At 41.5% G+C, this 23,775-nt stretch overlaps 1 protein-coding gene and 1 pseudogene across 9 annotated transcripts in view; both read left to right on the forward strand.

Annotated features, from left to right (window-relative positions):
- Positions 1–23,775, forward strand: part of PHF20 (PHD finger protein 20) — a 184,482-nt gene that overhangs the window by 91,626 nt on the left and 69,081 nt on the right. For all 9 annotated transcript variants that reach the window (XM_001165874.6, XM_054674689.2, XM_063802871.1 and 6 more), the window contains 4 exons: positions 3,542–3,929; positions 9,944–10,057; positions 11,460–11,639; positions 12,155–12,334. In XM_001165874.6, coding sequence (XP_001165874.4) covers positions 3,542–3,929; positions 9,944–10,057; positions 11,460–11,639; positions 12,155–12,334 — 862 coding nt within the window. The remainder of the gene's footprint in view (positions 1–3,541; positions 3,930–9,943; positions 10,058–11,459; positions 11,640–12,154; positions 12,335–23,775) is intronic.
- Positions 18,684–19,275, forward strand: LOC134809172 (HIG1 domain family member 1A, mitochondrial-like; annotated as a pseudogene).

The raw sequence follows: 23,775 nt of genomic DNA on the forward strand, positions 1-23,775 counted from the left end.
CTGAGGCATCATAACTTGCTACTCATCTGCTTGGATAGTAGTTGATGTGACAATATTTGGTGATGCTATAACCTGTTGTGTCTTTGGTTTTTGGTTTTTTTTTTTTTGGAGACAGAGTCTTGTTCTGTTGCCTGGGCTGGTGTGCAGTGGCGCAATCTTGGCCCACTGCAACTTCCCCGCCTCCCCAGTTCAAGTGATTCTCCTGCCTCAGCCTCCCAAGTAGCTGAGACTAGGCGCGTGCCACCACGCCCGGCTCATTTTTTGTATTTTGGTTGAGACAGGGTTTCACCATGTTGTCCAGGCTGGTCTCAAACTCCTGAGCTCAGGCAATCCGCCCACCTCGGCCTCCCACAATGCTAGGATTACAGGCATGAGCCATTGCGCCTGGCCCTCTGTTGTGTCTTTGTGATGATGAAATGATTCTACTTATCAGAGATTTTTAATGAATTCTTCTGTATGTATATTTGTAAGTTGTGTTTTTTTTGAGACTGAGTCTCTGTCTGTCACCCAGACTGAAGTGCAGTGGCCCAATCTCTGCTCAGTGCAAACTCCGCCTCCCAAGTTAAAGTGATTCTCGTCTCAGCCTCCTGATTTGCTGGGATTACAGGCATGTGCCACCACGCCTGGCTAATTTTTGTATTTTTAGTAGACGGGATTTCACCATGTTGGCCAGGGTGGTCCTGAACTCCTGACCTCAAGTGATCCGCCCACCTTGGACTCCCAAAGTGCTGGGATTACAGGTGTGGGCCACCATGTCTGGCCTATTCATAAGTTTCTAAGAAATTTTTTTTTTTTTTTTTTTGAGATGGAGTCTCACTCTGTAGCCTAGGCTGGAGTACAGTGATGCAATCTAGGCTCACTGTAAACTCCACCTCCCGGGTTCAAGCGATTCTCCTTCCTCAGCCTCCTGAGTAGCTGGGACTACAGGCATGCACCACTATGCCCAGCTAATTTTTGTATTTTTAATAGAGATGGGGGTTTCACCATGTTGGCCAGGCTGGTCTTGAAGTCCTGACCTCAGGTGATCTGCCTACCTTGGCCTCCCAAAGTGCTGAGATTACAAGGCATGAGCCACCATGCCCAGCCGATTCAAAGGATTTTGATACATGATACCTTTAGTGGTAACCTCAAGAATGTTTTTGCCTTTTGCTGGTTTTCCTTTTCAGAAAATTAACAAAATTATTACGTAAAGCTTTGGCCCTGATGATGCTTTTTCTTTGTTCACTTGTCTCTCAGGCATGTAAGGAGCCATACAATACTCTAAAACATTATTTTGGCCTTAAATTTGGCAATTTTTGTGTTAGGTTTGTAGAACGAGTTAATATAGAGGACAGAATTATAAACTTGTCCAGAATTGGCAGGTTATATCCAGAACCTTCCCAAGTGGAAGTCCAGGGCTCTAGATAACAATTGTTCATCTGTTTACTCTGCGATACTCAGTAAATTGATGGATAGCACTCACAGTGCTTTGGCTTGGAGGTGGGTGCCTTACCCAGTGAGGATTTCTGGGTGCCATGCTTCATTTCTCATTTCCCAATGGCCTCTGAGTGTCTGACCTTAGCCCGGTAGGCCCTTAAGCACAGGCCCAAGGCTCCTGGACTTGACTTCTTTTCCAAGAGGGTACAGTGGTTTGGCTAGAGTTATCTGTCATGGGCAATTTCAAAGGTTTTTCATATACTATTGGAATAGATTGAGTTTTTTTTTTTTTCTGTAGGACTGCACTGCCTTATAAATGTTTTGATAGTCTCTATATTAGTAACACTTATGTTTTTGAAGTTATAATACGTTTACTGTAGAAAAATATATAAGTACAAAGCACAAAGAAAATAAAAACTATAATTCCATCAAACAGATATCATTGTTCTTAACGTTTTGGTGTGTAACTTGACTTAACAATTTGATGTATACATCTTTCTGTGTTTTTTATTGAACATACATGTGTGTGTATTTATTTATTTTCAAAATTGGAGTTGTGGTACATTAATATAGTACTGCTCTTTTAACTAACATTTCCCCATGTTCCTTAATATTCTGAGAATATAATTTTTAACAGCTATGTAGTATTCTGTAATATGTATGTAACTACTTTGTGTAACCAATTCCCAAATGGTCATTAAGGATATTTGTAAATCCAGGTACACAAGTCTGATTATTATTTTAGCTAATTTTATTTCTAGGAATTTATTCTAGTTCAAAGGTATAACCTTTTTAGTTTTGACTCAAATTGCCATCTCCTCCCTGAACTCCCAACAAGAAGGGCAATTTCAGTTTATATTTCTGCTGGCTGTTCTCAAACCTGGCTGCTTTCAGAATAGTTTGGGGGACTTGAAAAAATATTTCCTTGTTTATTATTTTTCCCTGTAGAACAAATTAAACTTTTATTTGTTGAGTATTTAGGTACTCCTTCCTGCCTCCAGTGAAAACCTATGTGCCTAGTGTGTGCTAGGTGCTGGGGATCCCATATGAACATAGTATGGTGGTCTCTGCTCTTTTGAGGTCCTAGAAGAGAGATATGTACACAAATAAACTTAATTATAGTTTTGGAATCTCTAGAGCTTTCAGACCTGGCCTTATTATGAAACAGTCACAATAGAGGACCCTCGATTTTTAGTGTGAATTTTAAAGAATGTAATTTAGGGAGAACATAACTAAGAAGCGGTATTTCCTACCAATAGACAAAAACTCCAAGTAGCTCAGGAACATAGTAGGTGGCTTGTTGAACTGAGCACAGCCTTTACCTGATAGAGGAAGCAGAGACCTTGGTTCTGGGTTGGATAATCTTTATAGTTTTCCTGTTAAGCTTCCAGTTATCAGTTTTTGTTTTTCTATAGACAAGACATCAGCATTTGCTGGCAAACTGAACCAGGCCTCTGAAAAGCTCTGGGTCAGTATAGTCATGCTGGGGATAAGGACAGAGCATGAAGGCGTTTTCTTCGAACACCTTTGTCAGAAAGATTGCTTTCCAGAATTTTAAGGCCAGGCATGGTGACTCATGCCTACAATCCCAATACTTTGGGAGGCTGAGGCAGGAGGATTGCTTGAGCCCAGGAGTTTGAGACCAGCCTGGGCAACATAGGGAGACCCTATTGCTACAAAAAATAACAATAAAAAACTTAGCTGGGCGTGGTGAAACATGCCTGTGGTCCCAGCTACTCAGAAGGCTGAGATGGGAGGATCGCTTGGGCCTGGGAGGTCGAGGCTGCATGAGCCATGATTGTGCCACTGCACTCCAGCCTGGGCAACAGAGAGAGACTCTGTCTCAGAAACAAAAACAAACAAAAACCCAGAATTTTATTTTCTAGTGACTTATTCGTCATAATAAGGGAGATTGCACTGTCTCCGGAATAATTGAATTGTTTTAAGTTTAAGGATTGGTTCTCAACTCAGCACAGGTAGCTGTTGTCAGTGGTGCTTTGTATATGTGATCTGGCGTATGTCTTGTTTTAATTTCTTTGTTTGTCTTCATAAGTTTGTAAGAAACTCCTAATTTTGTATTTGCAAGTAATCACGAAGTGTTTCATCGCTATTTTGCTCATTTTAGAATATTGTGGGTAATGCTAGGCCTAAAGAAACAGATCACAAAAGTCTTTCATCATCTCCTGATAAACGAGAGAAGTTTAAAGAACAGAGAAAAGCAACAGTGAATGTGAAGAAAGACAAAGAAGATAAACCCTTAAAGACAGAAAAGCGACCCAAGCAGCCTGATAAAGAAGGAAAGTTAATCTGTTCTGAAAAGGGGAAAGTGTCAGAGAAAAGTCTTCCCAAGAACGAGAAGGAAGACAAGGAAAACATTTCCGAAAATGACAGAGAGTATTCTGGAGATGCCCAAGTGGATAAGAAACCTGAAAATGACATTGTGAAGAGTCCACAAGAAAACTTGAGGGAACCCAAAAGAAAACGAGGCAGACCCCCTTCCATAGCTCCTACTGGTGAGTTTTTTAAGTGGGCTCTGCAATGGGCAATGCCAGAGTATTCTTCTGTGGCCCTTTGTGGTTCTTTGTAACTTGTGTACGTCAATCGTTTGTTTTTGTGACTGATTTTGAATTGTCTTATGATCTGGAAACAAGTTGTGTTCATGAAGCTGAATTTAAGTGAGGTACATATCCAAGTGAATCTAAGTTGGGAAGCATGTTCATAACTGAGTTTCCTAAAGTAGTGGTTAACTGTTGACTAGATACTTCAGCTTATATGATAAAACCTGATAAACCGAGGCCTTTTGCTTATGCTTTTTCAAATGATCTCAGTTTAAGTCAGCTTAATAGAACCTAGAATCAGGAAATAGAGTTTTAATGAGACAGACATGAAAGAAAAGAAATAGTAAAAAGGTATGGGCTTCTGAAGGAGATGGGGACAAAGGAACGTTGAAACTAGAAAAGCATGGGTGCATTTTGAAATTGAGCTCCTTGGAGAGTGATTATTGATTAGAAATTTTCACAGTCTAAATAAAAAGCCGAGATGGCTAATTGGTAAGAGTCAAGGTTAGAGGGTATAGATTTAGGGAAGAATGCAGTTATTAAAAAACTTAAAATTTGGAATTCTTCTAGAATAACCAAGAATGAAACAAGCCCTGATTTCTTCCTAAGCCAAACACTCGTTCTCCAAATCAATTCAATGGCATGAAGAGGCCCCCCCGGTTCTCTGGACTGAGCCTGCCATTGATTAATATGTGCAGTGACCTTCAGACATTCTTGATTGTGCATTCTTTATGTGTTCAGTTGAAAAACTGTGAATCCCCTAGCACGTTTTAAAGCAGTATTTATCTTTTTCTCACAAGTTTAAATAGCTGCAGTGGATACATTTAAAATACAAAACATGAAGGCTGAGTGCGTTGGTGCATGTTTGTTGTCCCAGCTACTCAGGAGGCTGAGGTGGGAGGATTGCTTGAGCCCAAGAATTCCAAACCAGCCTGGGCAATGTAGTGACACCCCATCTCAAAACACACACACACACACAGACACACACACACACACACACACACAAATATTTTCATCAAAACTGTGGAACTACAGAGCAAACCTTTTCATTATTCCCTAACGATGTAGAGAATGCAAAGCCAGTCTTCCTTATCAAATCAGACTATCAGACTTAATTTCTGTGGAAAAAAATTTAACTTACTTCACATAAGTGTATTAGTACTCATTGTAAGATAGGAAATTATATAATAGGTTGATTTGTCTCTATATGAAATAAGGGATCTTTCCCTGTAGTGCTTGTAACTGGGTTTTGCCCTCAAGATCTGAGGGTGCTGCAATTGTCCGTAGGCCTAAATGGGGCCTAGACCTCTGCTGTCTAGTATGGTAGCCACTAGCTGCATGGGGCTATTGACTACTTGAAATGTAGCTAGTCTGAATTGAGATATGCTGTAAGTGTAAGTAAATGCTAGATTTCAAATACTTAGTTCAAAAAAAGAATGTAACACACCTCAATTTTAAAATATTGATTACGGCTGGGCCTGTAATCTCAGTGGTTTGGGAGGTCCAGGCGGGTGGATTACTTGAGGTTAGGAGTTTGAGACCAGCCTGGCCAACATGGTGAAACCCCGTCTCTACTGAAAAAATATAAAGACAAATTAGCCAGGCTTGGTGGTGGGTGCCTGTAATCCCAGCTACTCAGGAGGCTGAGGCAAGAGAATTGCTTGAAACCCAGGAGGCGGAGGTTGCAGTGAGCTGAGATCGGGCCACTGCATTCCAGCTTGGGTGACAAAACCAAAAAAAAATTGATTCCATGTTGAAATGTTTTTAGAGGCTGGGTGCAGTGCCTCATCCCTGTAATCATGCCAGCACTTTGGGAGGCTGATGAGGGAGGATCACTTGAGTCCAGAAGTTCGAGACCAGCCTTGGCAACATAGTGAGACCTCATCTCTACAAAAAATGAAAAAATTGGCTGAGAGTGGTGGCACGTGCTTGTAGTCCCAGCGATTCCAGAGTCTGAGGCAGGAAGGTTGCTGAGCCCAGTTAAAAAAAAATTTTTTTTTAAAGTACTGGATTAAATAAAATAGTATTTAAATTAACTTTTTAAGTTGTGTGTGTGTGTTTTTTTTTTTTTTGACAGGGTCTCACTCTGTTACCTAGGCTGGAGTGCAGTGGCGTGATTGTGGCTCACTCCATTCTCCACCTCCTAGGCTCAAGCGATGCTCCTATCTCAGCCTCCTGAGTAGCTGGAACTACAGGCACATGCCACCATGCCCGGCTAATTTATTTCTTGTAGAGACAGGGTTTCACTATGTTGCCCAGGTTTGTCTCAATCTCCGGGCCTCAAGCAAGCAATCCTGCCTTGGCCTCTGAAAGTGCTGAGATTACAGGCATGAGCCACCATGCCTGGCACTTAAAAACCAAACCCTCTTATGTGATGAGTAAAAAATTCAAAATTGGCCAGGCGTGGTGGCTCAGGAATTTGAGACCAGGCTGGCCAACATGGTGAAATCCCGTCTCCACTAAAAATACAAAAATTGGCCGGGCATGCTGGTTCATGCCTGTAATCCCAGCATTCTGGGAGACCAACGTGGGTGGGTCACCTGAGATCAGGAGTTCGAGACCAGCCTGGCCAACATGGTGAAACCCCCATCTCTACTAACAACACAAAAATTAGATGAGCGTGGTGGCATGCACCTGTAATCCCACCTACTTGGGAGGCTGAGGCAGGAGAATCTCTTGAACCCAGGAGGCAGAGGTTACAGTGAGCCGATATCGCACCACTGCTCTCCAGCCTGGGTGACAGAGTGAGACTCCATCTCAAAAAAACAAAAAATAATAAAATAAAATAAAATTACATGTGGCTTGCACTCTTAGTATATTTCTGTTGGAAAGCACTGACTTTATGTTCACTGGCTTTCTCAACTGAGTTTTGGGAGAGAAGCCACAATACCCAAGGCATCCTTGATCTGTGATGGATTGACCTTAGTGCATTGAGAATGGTACCCTTAGGAAAACAGAGAAAATATATCTCTGTTCAGATGGGGAACCCCAGTTGAGAAAATCTGGAAGTTTTAAACCTCCAGGCTGAGCACCATGTTAAGATATGGGATGAGTGAGAGGCAGGCCCTTTTATGTAAAGTGGGAGAAGGGCAGTTAAAGGCAGTTATTATACAAGGAGAGGTGGAAAATGTAAACTGGCAGAAATCTGACATGTCCTTAGGCAGAAATCTGACATGTCCTTAGCTCAGTTTAGGAAAGAGTATGTATGAGAACTGAGTGTTTTGAAACTAATTCTCCTTTAGCTATTCATGCCCTGGCTTATACTCTCCAGAAAGTATGTACAGAAGTAGTTGTACCCCAACAAGCAGACTGCTCCTTTGAAGCCACATGACTCCATTGAGATAAGAACAAGGACATTCGGTTTTTATATTTTTGTAAGTGTAGGATTTCATAATGAGTAGGATAAATTTAATATAGAAGGGATGTTTTCTAAGTTTATGGTTAATCCTTGCCCAAGGCATTTGTGAAAACAGATTCCAGCCATGCCTCAGTTCTTTTCCAGTCAGACTGTCTGGATGGGAATCTGGGAATATGAATTGTTAACAAGCTTCCCAGATGACTTATACTGTAAGAAGAGTTTGGGAAACACTCAAGTTCTGTACAGTCAGCTCCTATTTATATACGGTATCAAAGGGAAGAAGACTTGCCAAGTATCCCATATATGGTTCACATCCCCTTAAAACATTACTTGGAATAAGTTCATTGATTTGTAGAGCCTTCCTTGAGCACCCTAGATTGTATAGACTTGATTGGGAACAGGATCTGAGCTATTTAGAGAGGGTTGTTTATATATTTTTTAATTTTTATTTTTTTGAGATGGAGTCTTACTCTGTCTCCCAGGCTGGAGTGCAGTGGCATGATCTCGGCTCATTGTAACCACCGCCTCCTGGGTTCAAGTGATTCTTGTGCCTCAGCCTCCCGAGTAGCTGGGACTACAGGCATGTGCCACCATGCCTGGCTAATTTTTTGTATGTTTAGTAGAGACAGGGTTTCACCATGTTGGCTATGCTAGTCTTGAACTCCTGAGCTCAGGTGATCTGCCTGCCTCCGCCTCCCAAAGTGCTGGGATTACAGGCATGAGCCACCACACCCAGCCTGTTTGTATTTATGTTTAACTTGGAATGTGTGGGATTTCCAAGTTCTGCCAGTTGGAACAAAATAATATTGGCCCATTGGGAAGTTGGAACACAGGAAGAGCCTCAGAGTTCAATGGTCTTCTCTGGTTTGCTTCCTCACACTTCAGGCCGTGTCTTGTTGAGCCATTTGACCGACCTGAAGCTACAGGTCTTAGATGAGTCTTTTCTGTCCCTCTTCCCCTCTTCTCATCTTTCTCCCTTCCCTTCCTCTTTTCCTTCCATTTACTTCTCTTCCTCCCTCTTCCTTTCCTCTTTCCTCTTCTCTCTCCTCCTTTCACCCTTCCTGAGACCCCTTAGCTCTGCCTTCCTGCCCAACTTCCCAGTTTCTTTCTTCTGCCTGCCTTTTCAATTCTCATCTTTTCTGATTTGGGGTGAGCTTCTTAGGTGGTAGGTTTAAAACAAAATAGTAAGGGCCGGGCATGGTGGCTCATGCCTGTAATCTCAGCACTTTGGGAGGTCAAGGCAGGCAGATCACCTGAGGTCAGGAGTTCGAGAACAGCCTGACCAACATGGAGAAACACTGTCTCTACTAAAGATACAAAATTAGCCAGGTGTGGTGGCGCATGCCTGTAATCCCAGCTACTTGGGAGGCTGAGGCAGGAGAATCACTTGAACCCGGGAGGCAGAGCTTGCGGTGAGCTGAGATCGCACCATTGCAGTCCAGCCTGGGCAACGAGAGCAAAACTCCATCCAAAAAAAAGTTAATAGTAAATACTATGCTGGGCAGGTGGCTCACACCTGTAATCTCAGCACTTTGGGAGGCTGAGGCGGGCAGATCACTTGATGTCAGGAGTTCAAGACCAGCCTGGCCAACATGGTGAAACCCCATCTCTATTAAAAATACACACAAAAAAAAAAATTTTGCTAGGTATGGCAGGTGCCTGTAATCCCAGCTACAGGGAAGGCTGAGGCAGGACAATCACTTGAACCCAGGAGGCAGAGGTAGCAGTGAGCCGAGATCGCGCCACTGCACTCTAGCCTGGGCAACAGACCCAGACTTCATCTCAAAAAAACAAGCAAGCAAGCAAGCAAGCAAGCAAACAAAAATCTAAATAGTAAGTACTCTTCAAAGGCTTAGCGTCTGTACTGCTAAATTATGTCAGAGCTGGGTTTGCTGGGGACCAGCAGCCTTGCCTGAAACATTGACTGTTAACTAGCATAGTCTCCCAAGAATTTTTTTAGGATTTTGTTTAAGAAAATACAAATTCTCGGCTGGGTCTCATGGCTCATGCTTGTAATCCCAGAACTTTGGGAGGACGAGGCAGCTGGATCACTTGAGGTCAGGAATTTGAGACCAGCCTGACCAACATGGGGAAACCGTGACTCTACTAAAATTACAAAAATTAGCCGGGTGTGGTGTCGGGTGCCTGTAATCCCACCTACTCCGGAGGCTGAGGCAGGAGAATCGTTTGCACCTGGGAGGCGGAGGTTGCAGTGAGCAGAGATCGCGGCACTGCACTCCAGCTTGGGTGACAGAGCGAGACTCCATCTCAAAAAAAAAAAATCCACAAATTCTCTTGGACATTTTTCTTGTACCCTCAAAACTAGGCCCAGTGCTAAGATAATTAATGTAGCAAGTAGAGGTTGAAAACTGGAGCTGGATCATAGAAAAGATTCAGGAGGTCAATTGGCAAGGTATCACCATCTCCTGTAAGGAAGTAATTTCTCACTCATTTTACTTTTTTTCTTTTATCTTAAGTAAGAATGCCCTTTTGATGGCCCATTTATAATGCAGTGATTTCTGCATATATATATATGTTTTATTTATATATAAAAATGACAGACACTAAGAAATTATGTATCTTTTTTTGTGTGGTTTTATAAACATGGTAGCTGTGGATTCAAACTCTCAAACTTTGCAACCAATAACATTGGAACTGAGAAGAAGGAAAATATCAAAAGGATGTGAAGTCCCATTAAAACGTCCTCGGCTTGACAAAAATTCATGTGAGTCTCCAGTTTGTTTATGTGTGGCTAGAATTTGACATTGTTTGGGTCAACTTCCTCTATATTCATCCTGTCCCCCATTCCCTATAGGCTCTAATGTTTGTCTCTGGTCACATGAGGTAATGTGAGTTGGATGCAGTTGGATCAGAAGGAGTTTTTGCTAGAAGAAAAATAAATCCCAAAGCACAAACTGTACTAATGTTGGGTTCTGTGGTATCATCTCCATATCCATAAATCACATTTGATTTGGATGCCACTGGAAATTTAATGGCTTAGGAAGGGATGGGTTTCATATGCAGAGTGAAACTTTAAAAATACTACTGATTGGCCTGGCGCAGTGGCTCATGCCTGTAATCCCAGCAGTTTGGGAGGCTGAGGTGGGTGGATCATCTGAGGTCAGGAGTTTGAGACCAGCCTGGCCAACATGGTGAAACCCTATCTTTACTAAAAATATAAAAATTAGCCGGGTGTGGCCAGGCGCGGTAGCTCACGCCTGTAATCCCAGCACTTTGGGAGGCTGAGGTGGGCAGATCATGAGGACAGGAGATTGAGACCATCTTGGCTAACATGGTGAAACCCCATCTCTACTAAAAATATAAAAAATTAGCCGGGTGTTGTCGCAGGCACCTGTAGTCCCAGCTATTCAGGAGGCTGAGGCAGAAGAATGGCATGAACCCGGGAGGCGGAGCTAGCAGTGAGCTGAGATCGCACCACTGCACTCCAGCCTGGGCGAGAGAGCGAGACTCCGTCTCAAAAAAAAAAAAAAAAAAAAAAAAAATTATCTGGGTGTGGTGGCGGGTGCCTGTAATCCCAGCTACTTGGGAGGCTGAGGCAGGAGAATTGTTTGAACTTGGGAGGCAGAGGTTGCTGTGAGCCAAGACTGTGCCACTGCCCTCCAGCCTGGGTGATAGAGTGAGACTCTGTCCTATAAAAAATAAAAATACAAAATAAAATACTATTTATTGATTTTAAAAAAATACCCTCTGGAGTGAGTTGGCTCAAATGTTTAAATAAATTTAAAATAAAAAAGTATCCTGTTGGCTCCAAAAAGGATTTGTGATAGCTCTAAGTAAGGCTCTTATAAACCTTTTTAAGTCGACTTTGGAAGTTAGTACATTTGGGAAGCCCCAAAATAGAACATAGTTGTCAAGATTCGGACATGACCTAGCACATGTTTTCAGACCATGAATCCTTAAAGAAGTGAAATTCTATCCTGGCAGGGACACTTTTCCCTTACTTAAAACTGTAAACTAGTAAAGGGTATTTCCTTTTATCACTACTCTAACATTCCAGTAGTCTCTCTGTAAAGTCCTTTTAGAGACATCCAGCCCTGAAATCTGTAGTAGCACAGTTATTTCTTCTTGTTGGTCTCTTGACTACAACTCTCTTAATGGTTTAATAGCCCAGGAAAAGTCAAAAAACTACTCGGAAAACACTGACAAAGACTTATCGAGGAGACGTTCCTCCAGGCTGTCCACTAATGGGACCCATGAGATCCTAGATCCTGACTTGGTTGTATCAGATTTGGTTGATACGGATCCTTTGCAAGACACGTTGTCTAGTACCAAGGAATCTGAAGAAGGTGAGTCAGTCTGTTCAGGAATTGTCTTGCCAACCTGGTTCCTATTTAGTGAGAATCAATCTAAATCATTATGTTCTGCCTTCCACAAGTATTAAATTGTCTTGAAATCAAACTATTGAATGTGCTGCAGTGTTTTTATAATGTATTGCTCTTCACTGATGATTTATTCAATAGACATACTTTCTGGATGCATTTGTGGTTGGTTTTGCTTATCTACCGTTCAATGTTGGCCTGGAGGTACACTGTTCGAAGAGCCCTGCTTCTCTCTCTCTGCTGCCATCTCATTCGTGCCTTTGTGTTTATACTTCCAGCAATTTCTCCTTTCACTTTAACCTCTCTCTTTGAGAAGCTCACAAGCCAGCCTGTATGTACGGGAACCTGTGAATGTATGCTTTTATGTTTTAGATTAATTCCTTCCTCTAAAAAGTCCCTGGCTTTCTTAGACTGTTGTAGGACTTTTGATTTCAGAATTACATACATGTATATTTCCCCCAAACTTTCTTTTTTTCTTCTAGGTCAGTTGAAGTCTACTTTGGAAGCTGGCCAGGTCTCATCTGCACTGACTTGCCACTCCTTTGGGGATGGATCCGGGGCTGCAGGCTTGGAGTTGAACTGCCCATCAATGGGAGAAAACACGATGAAAACAGAACCGACTTCTCCCCTTGTGGAATTACAAGAGATTTCGACTGTGGAAGGTTCATATTTAGAGTTAAATTAATCTTCTTTTTATATACACTTTTGCTTATGCTTTGTGAACTAAAAAAAAAAAAAAATGACTTTTCTGTTGATGTTTTTCACCTTTTATTAATATTCCCTTATCATTTTAATGTTATGCTCCTTTCATTTCTGATTTTGATAATTTGTGTTCCCTCTCTTAGTATGACTAGGGCTTTATCTATTTTGTTTTCAAAGAACTAACTTTTTACTTCAATTTTCTCTATTGTTTATTTTTAAAAATATAATTGATTTCTGTTTTGATCTTGCTTTCTTCCTTCAATTTTTTCTAGAACTTTACCTAATTGATTTTAGATCTTTCTTCCTTTTTTTTTTTCATTACCTGGTGAAAAGATCTTTCTTCCTAATATGAGCATTTAAAGTTATAAATTTCTGGCTGGGCGCGATGGCTCATGCCTGTAATCCCAGCACTTTGGGAGGCCGAGGTGGGTGGATTGCCTGAGGTGGAGAGTTCGAGACCAGCCTGGCCAGCATGGTGAAACCCCGACTCTACTAAAAATACAAAAATTAGCTGGGCATGGTGGCAGGCACCTGTAGTCCCAGCTACTCGGGAAGCTGAGGCAGGAGAATTGCTTGAACCCAGGAGGCGGAGGTTGCGGTGAGCCAAGATCATGCCATTGCACTCCAGCCTGGGCAGCAGAGTGAGACTCAGTCTAAATAAATAAATAAATAATGAAATTATACATTTCCTACTGAGAACTGCTTTAGCAGCATCCTACACATTTTGATATGTTGTGTTTTTATTTTTGTTCAATTTAATATATCTTGTGATTTATTTGTTGACCATGGGTTACTTAGAAGTATGTTGCTTCAGTTTGAAGTATTTTATGTTTTTGTAGATACCTTATTGCTATTGATTTCTAATATAGTTTTACTGTGGTCAGAGAACATACTCTGTAGGATTTCAATCTTTTTATATTTGTTGAGATTTAATTTATGGTCCAGCATATGATCTGTCCTGGTGAATGTTTCATATGTACTTGAAAAGAATGTGTATTTTACCATTGTCGTGTGTTTGTTCTGTATCTGTCAGTTAGATCAAGGTAGTTGATGGTGTTTCTCTGATAAATTGATTTTTGTGGGTTTTTTTTCCTTTTGGTCTAGTTCTGTCAATTTCTAAGAGAAGGTTGTTAGGTTGTTAAAATCTCTGTTATTGTGGGTTTGTTCATTTCTCCCTTTAATTTTGTCATTTTTGCTTTGTGTATTTTGAAGATCTTTTAGATGCATACACATTTATAATTTTTTTTTTTTTTTGAGACAGAATCTTGCTTTGTCACGCAGGCTGGAGTGCAGTGGTTGATCTCCACTCACTTCAACCTCTGCCTCCTGGGTTCAAGCAACTCTCATGTCTCAGCCTCCCGAGTAGCTGGGATTACAGGAGTGTGCCACCACGCCCAGCTAATTTTTGTATTTTTAGTAGAGACAGAGTCTCTCCGTGTTGACCAGGTTGGCCTCGAACTCCTGACCACAGGTGATCTGCCCACCTCGGCCTCCCAAAGTGCTAGGATTACAGGTGTGAGCCACCATTTCTGGCCTAAATGTAATTGTAGATATGGTTGGTTTTTAGTCTAACATTTGGCTGTGTTTTGTCTGTTTTTTTTTTTTTTTTTTTTTTTTTTTTAAAAGACAGAGTCTTGCTCTATCGCCCAGGCTGGAGTGCAGTGGTGCGATTTCTGCTCACTGCAACGTCTGCCTCCCGGGTTGAAGCGATTCATCTGCCTCAGCCTCCCGAGTAGCTGGGATTATAGGCACCCACCACCACAATCGGCTAATTTTTGTATTTTTTAGTAGAGACAGGGTTTCACCATGTTGGCCAGGCTGGTTGTCTGTTTATATTATTTGTTTTTTGTTCTTTTGTTTCTTGTTTTTTAGGTTAACTGATTTTTTAAGAATTTCATTTTAATTCATCTGTTAGCTTTTAGCTGTATTTCTAGCATTTTGAAAGAGGTTACTCTATGGATTATGGTATACATCCTTAACTTCTCACAGTTCACTTAGAGTTAATATTTAACCACTTTATGTAAAAATGTTCCATTAACCTCCCCCATGTTGTAGTTGTCACATGAATTATATCTGCATATGCTATAAATTCCTTTTTAAAAATTTTTTTATTTACATATTTTTTTGAGATGGCGTTTCACTCTTGTTGCCCAGGTGGAGTGCAATGGCACGATCTTGGCTCACTGCAACCTCCGCCTCCCAGATTCAAGTGATTCTCCTGTCTCAGCCTCCCAAGTAGCTGGGATTACAGGCATGTGCCACCACGCCTGGCTAAATTTTTTTTGTATTTTTAGTAGAGATGGGGTTTCACCATGTTGGTCAAGCTGGTCTGGAACTCCTGACCTCAAGTGATCTACCCGCCTTGACTTCCCAAAGTACTGTGATTATAGGCGTGAGCCACCACACCTGGCCTGCTATAAATTTCATAATGTAGTATTATAAGTTTTGCTTTACACAATTATGTATGTTAAAGACGATAAGGCAAAAAGCGACAGTCATATTTACACATGCCTATTTCCAATGTTCTTTATTTCTTCGAAGATTTCTTTTCAGCATGAAGAATTTCCTTCAGATTTTCTTATAGGTTCCTGATGACAAATTTTTCTGGTTTTTGTTAAAACTTGACTTTTTTTTTTAAAGATAGAGTCTCACTCTGTTTCCCAGGCTGGAGTGCAGTGGCACAATCACAGCTCAGAGCAGCCTGGACCTCCTGGGCTCAAGTGATCCTCCTGTCTCAGTCACTTGAGTAGCTGGGACTACAGGCGTGTGCCACCATGTCCAGCTAATTTTTTTCCTTTTCTCAACTTTTAGTTAAAAAACAAACAAATAAGACTATGTGTCTATAGAATTGTCTGCTTTTTATTTGGATAACTTAAAAAATTTTTTTTGAATAGTTTTTTTTTTTTTCTTGGCCAGATGCTATATAGTTAACATAAATATAGTAGAGCAGCTGTTTGAAAATAGTGAATCTCAGCACTCTGGGAGGTTGAGACTGGAGGGTCACTTGAGGCCAGGAGTTCAAGACTCGCTATATTGAAGGCCTTGCATCAACATAGTGAGACCCTCCCTCTTCAAAAAATAAAAAAATTAGCCTGGCATGATGGTTCATGCCTATAGTCCCAGCTACTTGGGAGGCGGAGGTGGGAGGATCACTTGAATCAGGGAGGTCAAGGCTGCCTTGAGCTGTGATTGTACCACTGCCAGCCTGGTTGACAGAGGAAGACCCTATCTCCTAAAATATTTTAAAAAATTGGCCAGGGGTGGTGGCTCACGCCTGTAATCCCAGCACTCTCGGATGCCTAGGCGGGCAGATCATTTGAGGTCAGGAATTCGAGACCAGCCTGGCCAACATGAAACCCCGTCTCTACTAAAAATACAAAAATTTGCTGGGCTTGGTGGCGCACGCCTGTAGTCCCAGCTACTCTGGAGATTGAGACAGGAGAATTGCTTAAACCCAGAAGGCAGAGGTTGCAGTGAGTTGAGATCGCACCACTGCACTCCAGCCTGGGTGACAGAGTGAGATTCCATCTCAAAAAAGAAAAAAAAAAAATTAAAAGAGTACCGAAGTATTCATTCCTAGCTCATCTCGGCGGCTGTTCTCTTAGTTCTCTGTCTAGCTTCGTCCATAGTGTTGTGCTTCAGCCTCGAGGGCTTGTCGGGGCAAGGGATCTTCCTTTTTTTGCTACTCCTCCTCTTAGTGTCAGGGCTCTTTTCTTCCCAGCCTGCTCTTCTGATATGTGGGGCAAATTACTAAAGTTCATATATAAATGAGGTGGAAATTTAATCTCGGAATTTAGTTGTCTGTCTTGGCAGGAGAGCTCTAGATGACAGCCACATCCCCTGTGACTCAGCAGACTAAGCTTTTAATTATGTTGTCTTAAGGGTGGTGGTATGTTAGACGTCACTTGAAATTTGTAGTTAATTGTTCCTACACCACTAGGAAATACGCCATGCATATAAGTGAGGAGACTAGATTAGAAGCTAACTGCAGTGCCTTTTGTAAAGTTTACGTATTTTATGGGGTCTTGGGCTATACTTTTTCCCAAAATATACACATACATAATTTCTGTCTTGTGTTAGCTAACCTAATTATGTTTCTGGATTGTGGAGAGGACAGAATCAAGTATAGTAAGGGTGGGACAGGTGAGTCTAGGGGAAAAGGATGATGATGAGATTTCATGTCGTCGTCTGCATCCTTACAAAGGTCTCACAGTAGCCTTTCTAAGGGAATAATTTTGAAACCATTGCAACTGATTGAAGCACTTATCTATTTTCCAAGAGGGTTAATAGTAAGGGTGGAGGTCAAATTACTTTGAGCTTGAGCCAAGAGGAATAAATATAGCATGGAACCCATTACTGTATTTTTTTTTTTGAATGAGGTATTTGCTTTTTGCTTTAGTGACTTAAAAGCCAGAAGAGATGGCCGGGCCTGGTGGCTCATGCCTGTAATCCCAGGACTTTGGGAGGCCGAGGTGGGCAGATCACTTGAGGTCAGGAGTTCGAGACCAGCCTGGCCAACATGGTGAAACCCCATCTCTATCAAAAATACAAAAATTAGCCGGGTATGGTGGCAGGCGCCTGTAATCCTAGCTACTCGGGAGGCTGAGGCAGGAGAGTTGCTTGAACCTGGGAGGTGGAGGTTGCAGTGAGCCGAGATTGCGCCCCTGCACCCAGCTTAGGTGACAGAGCGAGACTCTATCTCAAAAATAAAAAAATTAAAAAGCCAGAGACGAATGCAGCTGTGACTGTTGTAATTGGGCAAGCATTCATTTATGCAGTAAAACAGAAGTTAGTAATTCCCCTAGAAGTTTAGAGGTCTCAGGCGGGCGTGGTGGCTCACGCCTGTAATTCCAGCACTTTGGGAGGCCAAGGCGGGCAGATCACCTGACGTCAGGAGTTAGAGACCAGCCTGGCCAACATGGTGAAACCCCATCTCTACTAAAGATACAAAAATTTGGCCGGGCGCAGTGTCTCATGCCTGTAATCCCAGCACTTTGGGAGGCCGAGGCAGGCGGATCACAAGGTCAGGAGATCAAGACCATCCTGTCTAACACGGCGAAACCCCGTCTCTACTAAAAATACAAAAAAATTGGCCGGGTGTGGTGGCCGGTGCCTGTAGTCCCAGCTACTCGGGAGGCTGAGGCAGGAGAATGGCGTAAACCTGGGAGGCGGAGCTTGCAGTGAGCCTAGATCATGCCACTGCACTCCAGCCTGGGCGACAGAGTGAGACTCCGTCTCAAAAAAAAAAAAGATACAAAAATTTGCTGGGCATGGTGGTGGGCGCCTGTAATCCTGGATACTTGGGAGGCTGAGGCAGGAGAATTGCTTGAACCTGGGAGGAAGAGGTTGCAGTTTGCCGAGATCGTGCCACTGCTCTCCAGCCTGAGAGACTCCATCTCAAAAAAAAAAAGTTTAGAGGTCATATTATTATCTGAAAATGGGCTGCTGCAAATATTTAGCAAGTGCCTAGTAAGTGCCAATGCCAGACCCTATTCTTTTCTTTCTTTTCTTTTCTTTTTTTATTTTTATTTTTTATTTTTGAGACTGTCTCACTGTGTTGCCCAGGCTGGAGTGCAGTGGTGTGATTTCGGCTCACTGCAACCTCCGCCTCCCAGGTTCAAGTGATTTTCCTGCCTCAGCCTCCCACTTTCTTTTTTTTTTTTTTGAAGGCGGAGTCTCACTCTTTTGCCCACACTGTAGTACAGTGGTATGATCTTAGGTCACTGCAGCCTCTAACTCCTGGTCTCAAGTGATCTCCTGCTTCAGCCTCAGACCCTATTCTAAGCTGTCTCATTGGTTGATACTCTACAAGAAGCACAGAATAAACAGGAGAGAAAAACAAATAGAAGTACAGGTCCATTCAGTTAAGTTCTTTTTACTAAATACCTGGTAGAAGTGGGACACTTTGCCACAGGATCCAGATCAGTGATTCTAACCCATGAAATCTTGCTGTGTTTGTTGTTAGTTATAAAACGAATGAATTGTCACTGAAGTATCAAAAATTAACAGATGATTTACTTATAAATTAACTAGTTAAGATTTAGCATGATGACTATAATAGTTTTTGCAAATTATTTACTTTTAAATTAACCAGTTAAGATTTAGTGTAATGCCTTTAGTATTTTAGCTTTAATGAATTTGTGTTCTCTATGGTTTCTTGAGCAGGAGAGTCATAGATCTACAGCCATTTTAATTTGGGAAATTGTGTGTGTCTATGGTTTTTCATATCATCAAGTATGTATTGTGATGGAAACTGATAGAGAATTCATTATTCTGGGGGTTAGAGAGATGAATGCGACATCTGTTCTAGGCCCTTCCAGGTCTTTCTGTCCAGACGAATGGATGAGACTTCAGATACCTATGATACAAGAAAGTAAGATGATGTCATGACAAACTTAGAATGAAACTATGAGAATAGAGAGAAGAATGACAGTGAAAATGTGTGCCTGCTACATAGAAATTGACCTCTTCAGGTTGGCATGTGCGAGATTTTCTTGCTCTAGGGAGATTCTTTAAGCAATCACTATGTCAACAAACACAGATGTTTCCCTTTCTGAATTCATATGATGAAGATCAGGGATCCAAACTTATTCAAAAAGCTAAAGAGGCACAATTCGTACTTGTTGGAATAGAAGGTTTTGCAGCAATTGTTGCATATGGATTATACAAATTGAAGAGCAGGGGAAATACTAAAATGTCCCTTCATCTGATCCACATGCGTGTGGCAGCCCAAGGCTTTGTTGTAGGAGCAATGACTGTTGTTATATCATGTATCGAGAATTCTGGGCAAAACCTAAGCCTTAGAAGAAGAGATGCTGTCTTGCTCTTGTAGGAGGAGCTTGCTTTAGTTAGACGTCTCATTATTGCAGTTACGTATTATTGTTGAAAATAAACTAATTTGTATGGGTTTAGATGGTAACATGGCATTTTGAATATTGGCTTCCTTTCTTGCAGGCTTGATTTGCCTGTTGACCGAATTACTAGTGACTAGTTTACTAACTAGGTCATTCAAGGAAGTCAAGTTAACTTAAAAGAAACATGTCACCTAAATGCACTTGATGGTGTTGAATGTCCACCTTCTTAAATTGTTAAGATGAACTTAGTTCTAAGGAAGATAACAGGCCAACCCTGAAGTACTCCCAGTTTGCTGCAGAATCTCACATATTTTGGATGTTATAGAAGAGTCCTATTTGCCCTAGTTAATTTAACTTTTTTTTTGCCTGTTTTGTGGACTGGCTGGCTCTTTTAGAACTCTGTCCAAAAAGTGCATGGACTATAACTTGTAAAGCTCCCCACAACTGACAATATATATATGTGCGTGTATTTAAACCAAATCTGGAAAACTTACAATACAGCTGCATAATAGTAGTATTTATTAAAGAATCACAATTGTAAACATGAGAATAACTTATGGATTCTAGTTTAGTTCTTTAGTAATTGCAAATTATATTTTTGCTGTTGTTATATTCGAATAATTTTTGAATGTCATCTTGAAATAGAAATATGTATTTTAAGCACTCATGCAAAGGTAAATGAACACTGTTTAACTGTGTGCTTTGCTTATTTTTTCTGTAATAATCGTAAACATTAAACTGAACAAATTACCTATAGTAGTTTTGATTAATGACTTAAGAGCAAGCTGGTTTGGCCAGACAGTGTACCCAAACTTTTATATACCATCGAATGTCATTACACTTGTGAAATTCTCCTGTCTAACCTGAATTTACATTCCATGGTGGTTACATGGTATATGTATTATTATTAAAGTAAGTGAGCCATGTCAAAAAAACAAAACAAAACAAATTGACCTCTTCAAGACCAGCCTGGGCAACATGGTGAAACCCCATCTCTCCAAAAAAAAAAAAAAAAAAAAAAAAACCCTCCAAAACAAAACAGAATAAAACCCCAAAAACCAAATTAGCCAGGTGTGGTGGCATGTGCGTGTAATCCCAGCTACTTGTGAGGCTGAGGTGGGAGAATCAATTGAGCCCGGGAAGTCAAAGCTATAATAAGCCATGATCATGGCAACACTGTGCTCCAGAGCTGTGACAGAGTGAGACCCTGTGAAAGAAGGAAAGAAAGAGAGAAAGAGAAAGGAGAGAGAGAAAGAAATTAATTGACTTCAACTCACTTACTGAGCCTTTACCATATGCCTAGGACTGCTAACTATTGCGTATGCAAAGATGAGTGGGCACTCTTGGTCTTAGTGTTCATTAACTGCTATTTGGATTTGCTATTGGTGATACTTAGGTTGGTGCTTTAGCGGCAGGGATGGAAGAAGGCGGTACTTGCACGGGACCCTGAAGGATGGGCAGCAGTTAGGCATTTGAAAATGGAGGCAAAGCAGCTAGCACAGCATGACCATAGGGCGATTTCTGAGACTGTCAGGTATGTGTTTTGAGGTAATTGCAGACTTCCTGAAGTGGGTTAAGGTGGGGTAAGTTGCTGCCAAACTGAGGTTGGTTGCTTTGAGGAATTTACTGAGAAACTGAAAAATGCTTCATTTTCAGGATAGGGAGATAGCCTGTGTTGGCAGGATTGCTTTCCTTCCATTTAGCTATTTTGTGGCCATAAGGTATTTTTTCTGCATATATTTTAAAGAAGTTTTTATTTTGAAATAATTTGTTATTAAAAATGTTGTTTAAAAAATGGTACAAAGAATATACCTTTAACCAAATTCCCCAATTGCTAGCAATTTACCATATTTACTTTATTATTCTACTCTTTAAAGTACTTTTTCTAGATGGGATGCGGTGGCTCATACCTGTAATTCCAGCACTTTGGGAGGCTGACGCGGGCAGATCACTTGAGGTCAGGAGTTCGAGACCAGCCTGGCCAACATAGTGAAACCCTTTCTCTACAAAAATAAAAAAATTAGTCAGGCGTGATGGCACATGCTTGTAGTCCTAGCTACTCGAGAGGCTGAGGCAGGACAATCTCTTGAGCTCGGGAGGCGGAGATTGCAGTGAGCCAAGATTGTGCCACTGTACTCCAGCCTAGATGACAGAGCGAGACTCTGTCTCAAAGAAAACAAAAATTAAAAAAATTTTTTTTAGAAAGTACTTTTTCTGAATTGTTTAAAAATAAGTTCCAGACCTTTATCTCTAACTACTTTTTTTTTTTTTTTTTTTTGAGACGGAGTTTCTCGCTCTTGTCACCCAGGCTGGAGTGTAGTGGTGCGATTTCTGCTCACTGCAACCTTTGCCTCCTGGGTTTAAGAGATTCTCCTGCCTCAGCCTCCCGAGTAACTTGGATTACAGGCACATGCTACCATGCCCGACTAATTTTTGTAATTTTAGTAGAGGCTGGGTTTCACCATGTTGGCCAGGCTAGTCTTGGACTCCTGACCTCAGGTGATCCACCCACCTTGGCCTCACAAAGTGCTGGGATTATAGGCATGAGCCACCGCACCCGGCCTCCCTAAGTACTTTTTAGAAAATCCCATATTTAATTAGCTGGGCGTGGTGGTGTGCGCCTGTAATCCCAGCTACTTGGGAGGCTGAGGTGGGCGAATTGCTTGAACCCAGGAGGTAGAGGTTGCAGTGAGCTGAGATAGCACCACTGCACTCCAGCCTGGGCGACAGAGCAAGACTCTGTCTAAAAAAAAAAAAAAAGAAAAAGAAAAAGAAAAAAATATTCCATATTTCCTAAAGACAAGGACATTCTTCTACATTACTACAATATAATTTTCAAAATCAGGACCTTCTTCAGACTTTATCAGTTTTTGCCTTTCACCCCATTTATGGCAGTCATCTTGTTTTTATTCTACATGCTTTTTTTGGGCAATTGAAAAAATATTCATAAATTTGAAAAGAACTCCAGAAATATACAAGGATAATTCAACTAACATTCTTGTCTCCCATAGTCCCATGGCCCACTACTGTTAGTATTTGGTCATGAGGGCCTCAGGGCCATACACTGGCCTGCAGGGCCCAGCTTCTTCTGGCCACCTGTTGCCTCACCTTCCTATTGATTCTGCTGCAGCCACATGGCCTCCTTGCTATCCTGCAGGCATAACTTACGGATTCTAGTTGAGTTCTTTAGTAATTGCAAACTATATTTTTGCTGCTGTTATATTAGAATAATTTTTAAATGTCATCTTGAAATAGAAATATTTATTTTAAGCACTCATGCAAAGGTAAATGAACACTTTTTAAATGTGTTCATTGCTTATTTTTTCCATAAGAATTGTAAACATTAAACTGAACAAATTACCCATAATGGTTTTGATTAATGACTTAAGAGCAAGCTGGTTTGGCCAGACAGTGTACCCAAACTTTTATATACCATAGAATGTTATTACACTTGTGAAATTCTCTTGTCTAACCTGAATTTACATTCCATGGTGGTTACATGGTATATGTATTGTTACACTCCTACCTCTGGGCCTTGTTCAAGCACACTTTTATTGAGTACTTTTTATCCCCAGCCAGAGCAAGTAGATCCATTGGGAACATATCAGTAATGTGATGGGTAATATTTATTTATGTATTCATTCATTTATTTGTTTGAGAAGGGTTTTGCTCTGTCATCCAGGCTGGAGTGTAATGGCATGATCATAGCTCACTGCAGCCTCAACCTCCTGGGCTTAAGCCATCTTTCCGCCTCAGCCTGCTGAGTAGCTAGGACTACAGACATGTGGCACCAAGCCTGGCTAATTTTTAAATTTTTTGTGGAGACAGGGTCTAGATATATTGACCATGCTAGTCTTGAACTCTGGGCCCCCACCTTGGCCTCCCAAACTGGTGGGATTGGAGGTGTGAGTCACTATGCCCAGCCCTATCTTCTTTCACAATTACATATAATTAGGCCAGGCACAGTGGCTCAAGTCTGTAATCCCAGCACTTTTGGAGGCCAAGGCAGGCAGATCACCTGAGGTCAGGAGTTGGAGACCAGCCTGGACAACATGGCAAAACCCTGTTTCTACTGAAAATACAAAAGTTTAGCCAGGTGCGGTGGTGTGTGCCTGTAGTCCCAGCTACTCAGGAGGCTGAGAGAGGAGAATTGCTTAAGCGTGGGAGGCGGAGGTTGCAGTGAGCCAAGATCATGTTATTGCACTCCAGTCTGGGTGACAGAACGACACTCTGTCTCAAAAAAAAAAAAAAAAGAAAAAAGAAAAAGAATATAATTAGCTAGGCATTGTAGCACACGCCTGTAGTCCCAGCTACTCGGGAGGCTGACATGGGAGGATCTCTCTAAGCCCAGGCATTCGGTGTTGCAGTGAGCTATGATCCTACCACTGCACTCCAGCCTTGACAACAGAGTGAGACCCTGTCTCTGGAAAAACAAAAACAAAAACAATTACGTATAATTTATTTCATTGTATGGATGTTCCATAATTTATTTACCTAGCCCCTGCTGAAAGATATTTAAGTTCTTTCTAACTTTTCCCTATTAATTC

This window comes from Pan troglodytes, chromosome 21 (assembly GCF_028858775.2).
Source record: "Pan troglodytes isolate AG18354 chromosome 21, NHGRI_mPanTro3-v2.0_pri, whole genome shotgun sequence".
Taxonomy (NCBI): domain Eukaryota; kingdom Metazoa; phylum Chordata; class Mammalia; order Primates; family Hominidae; genus Pan; species Pan troglodytes.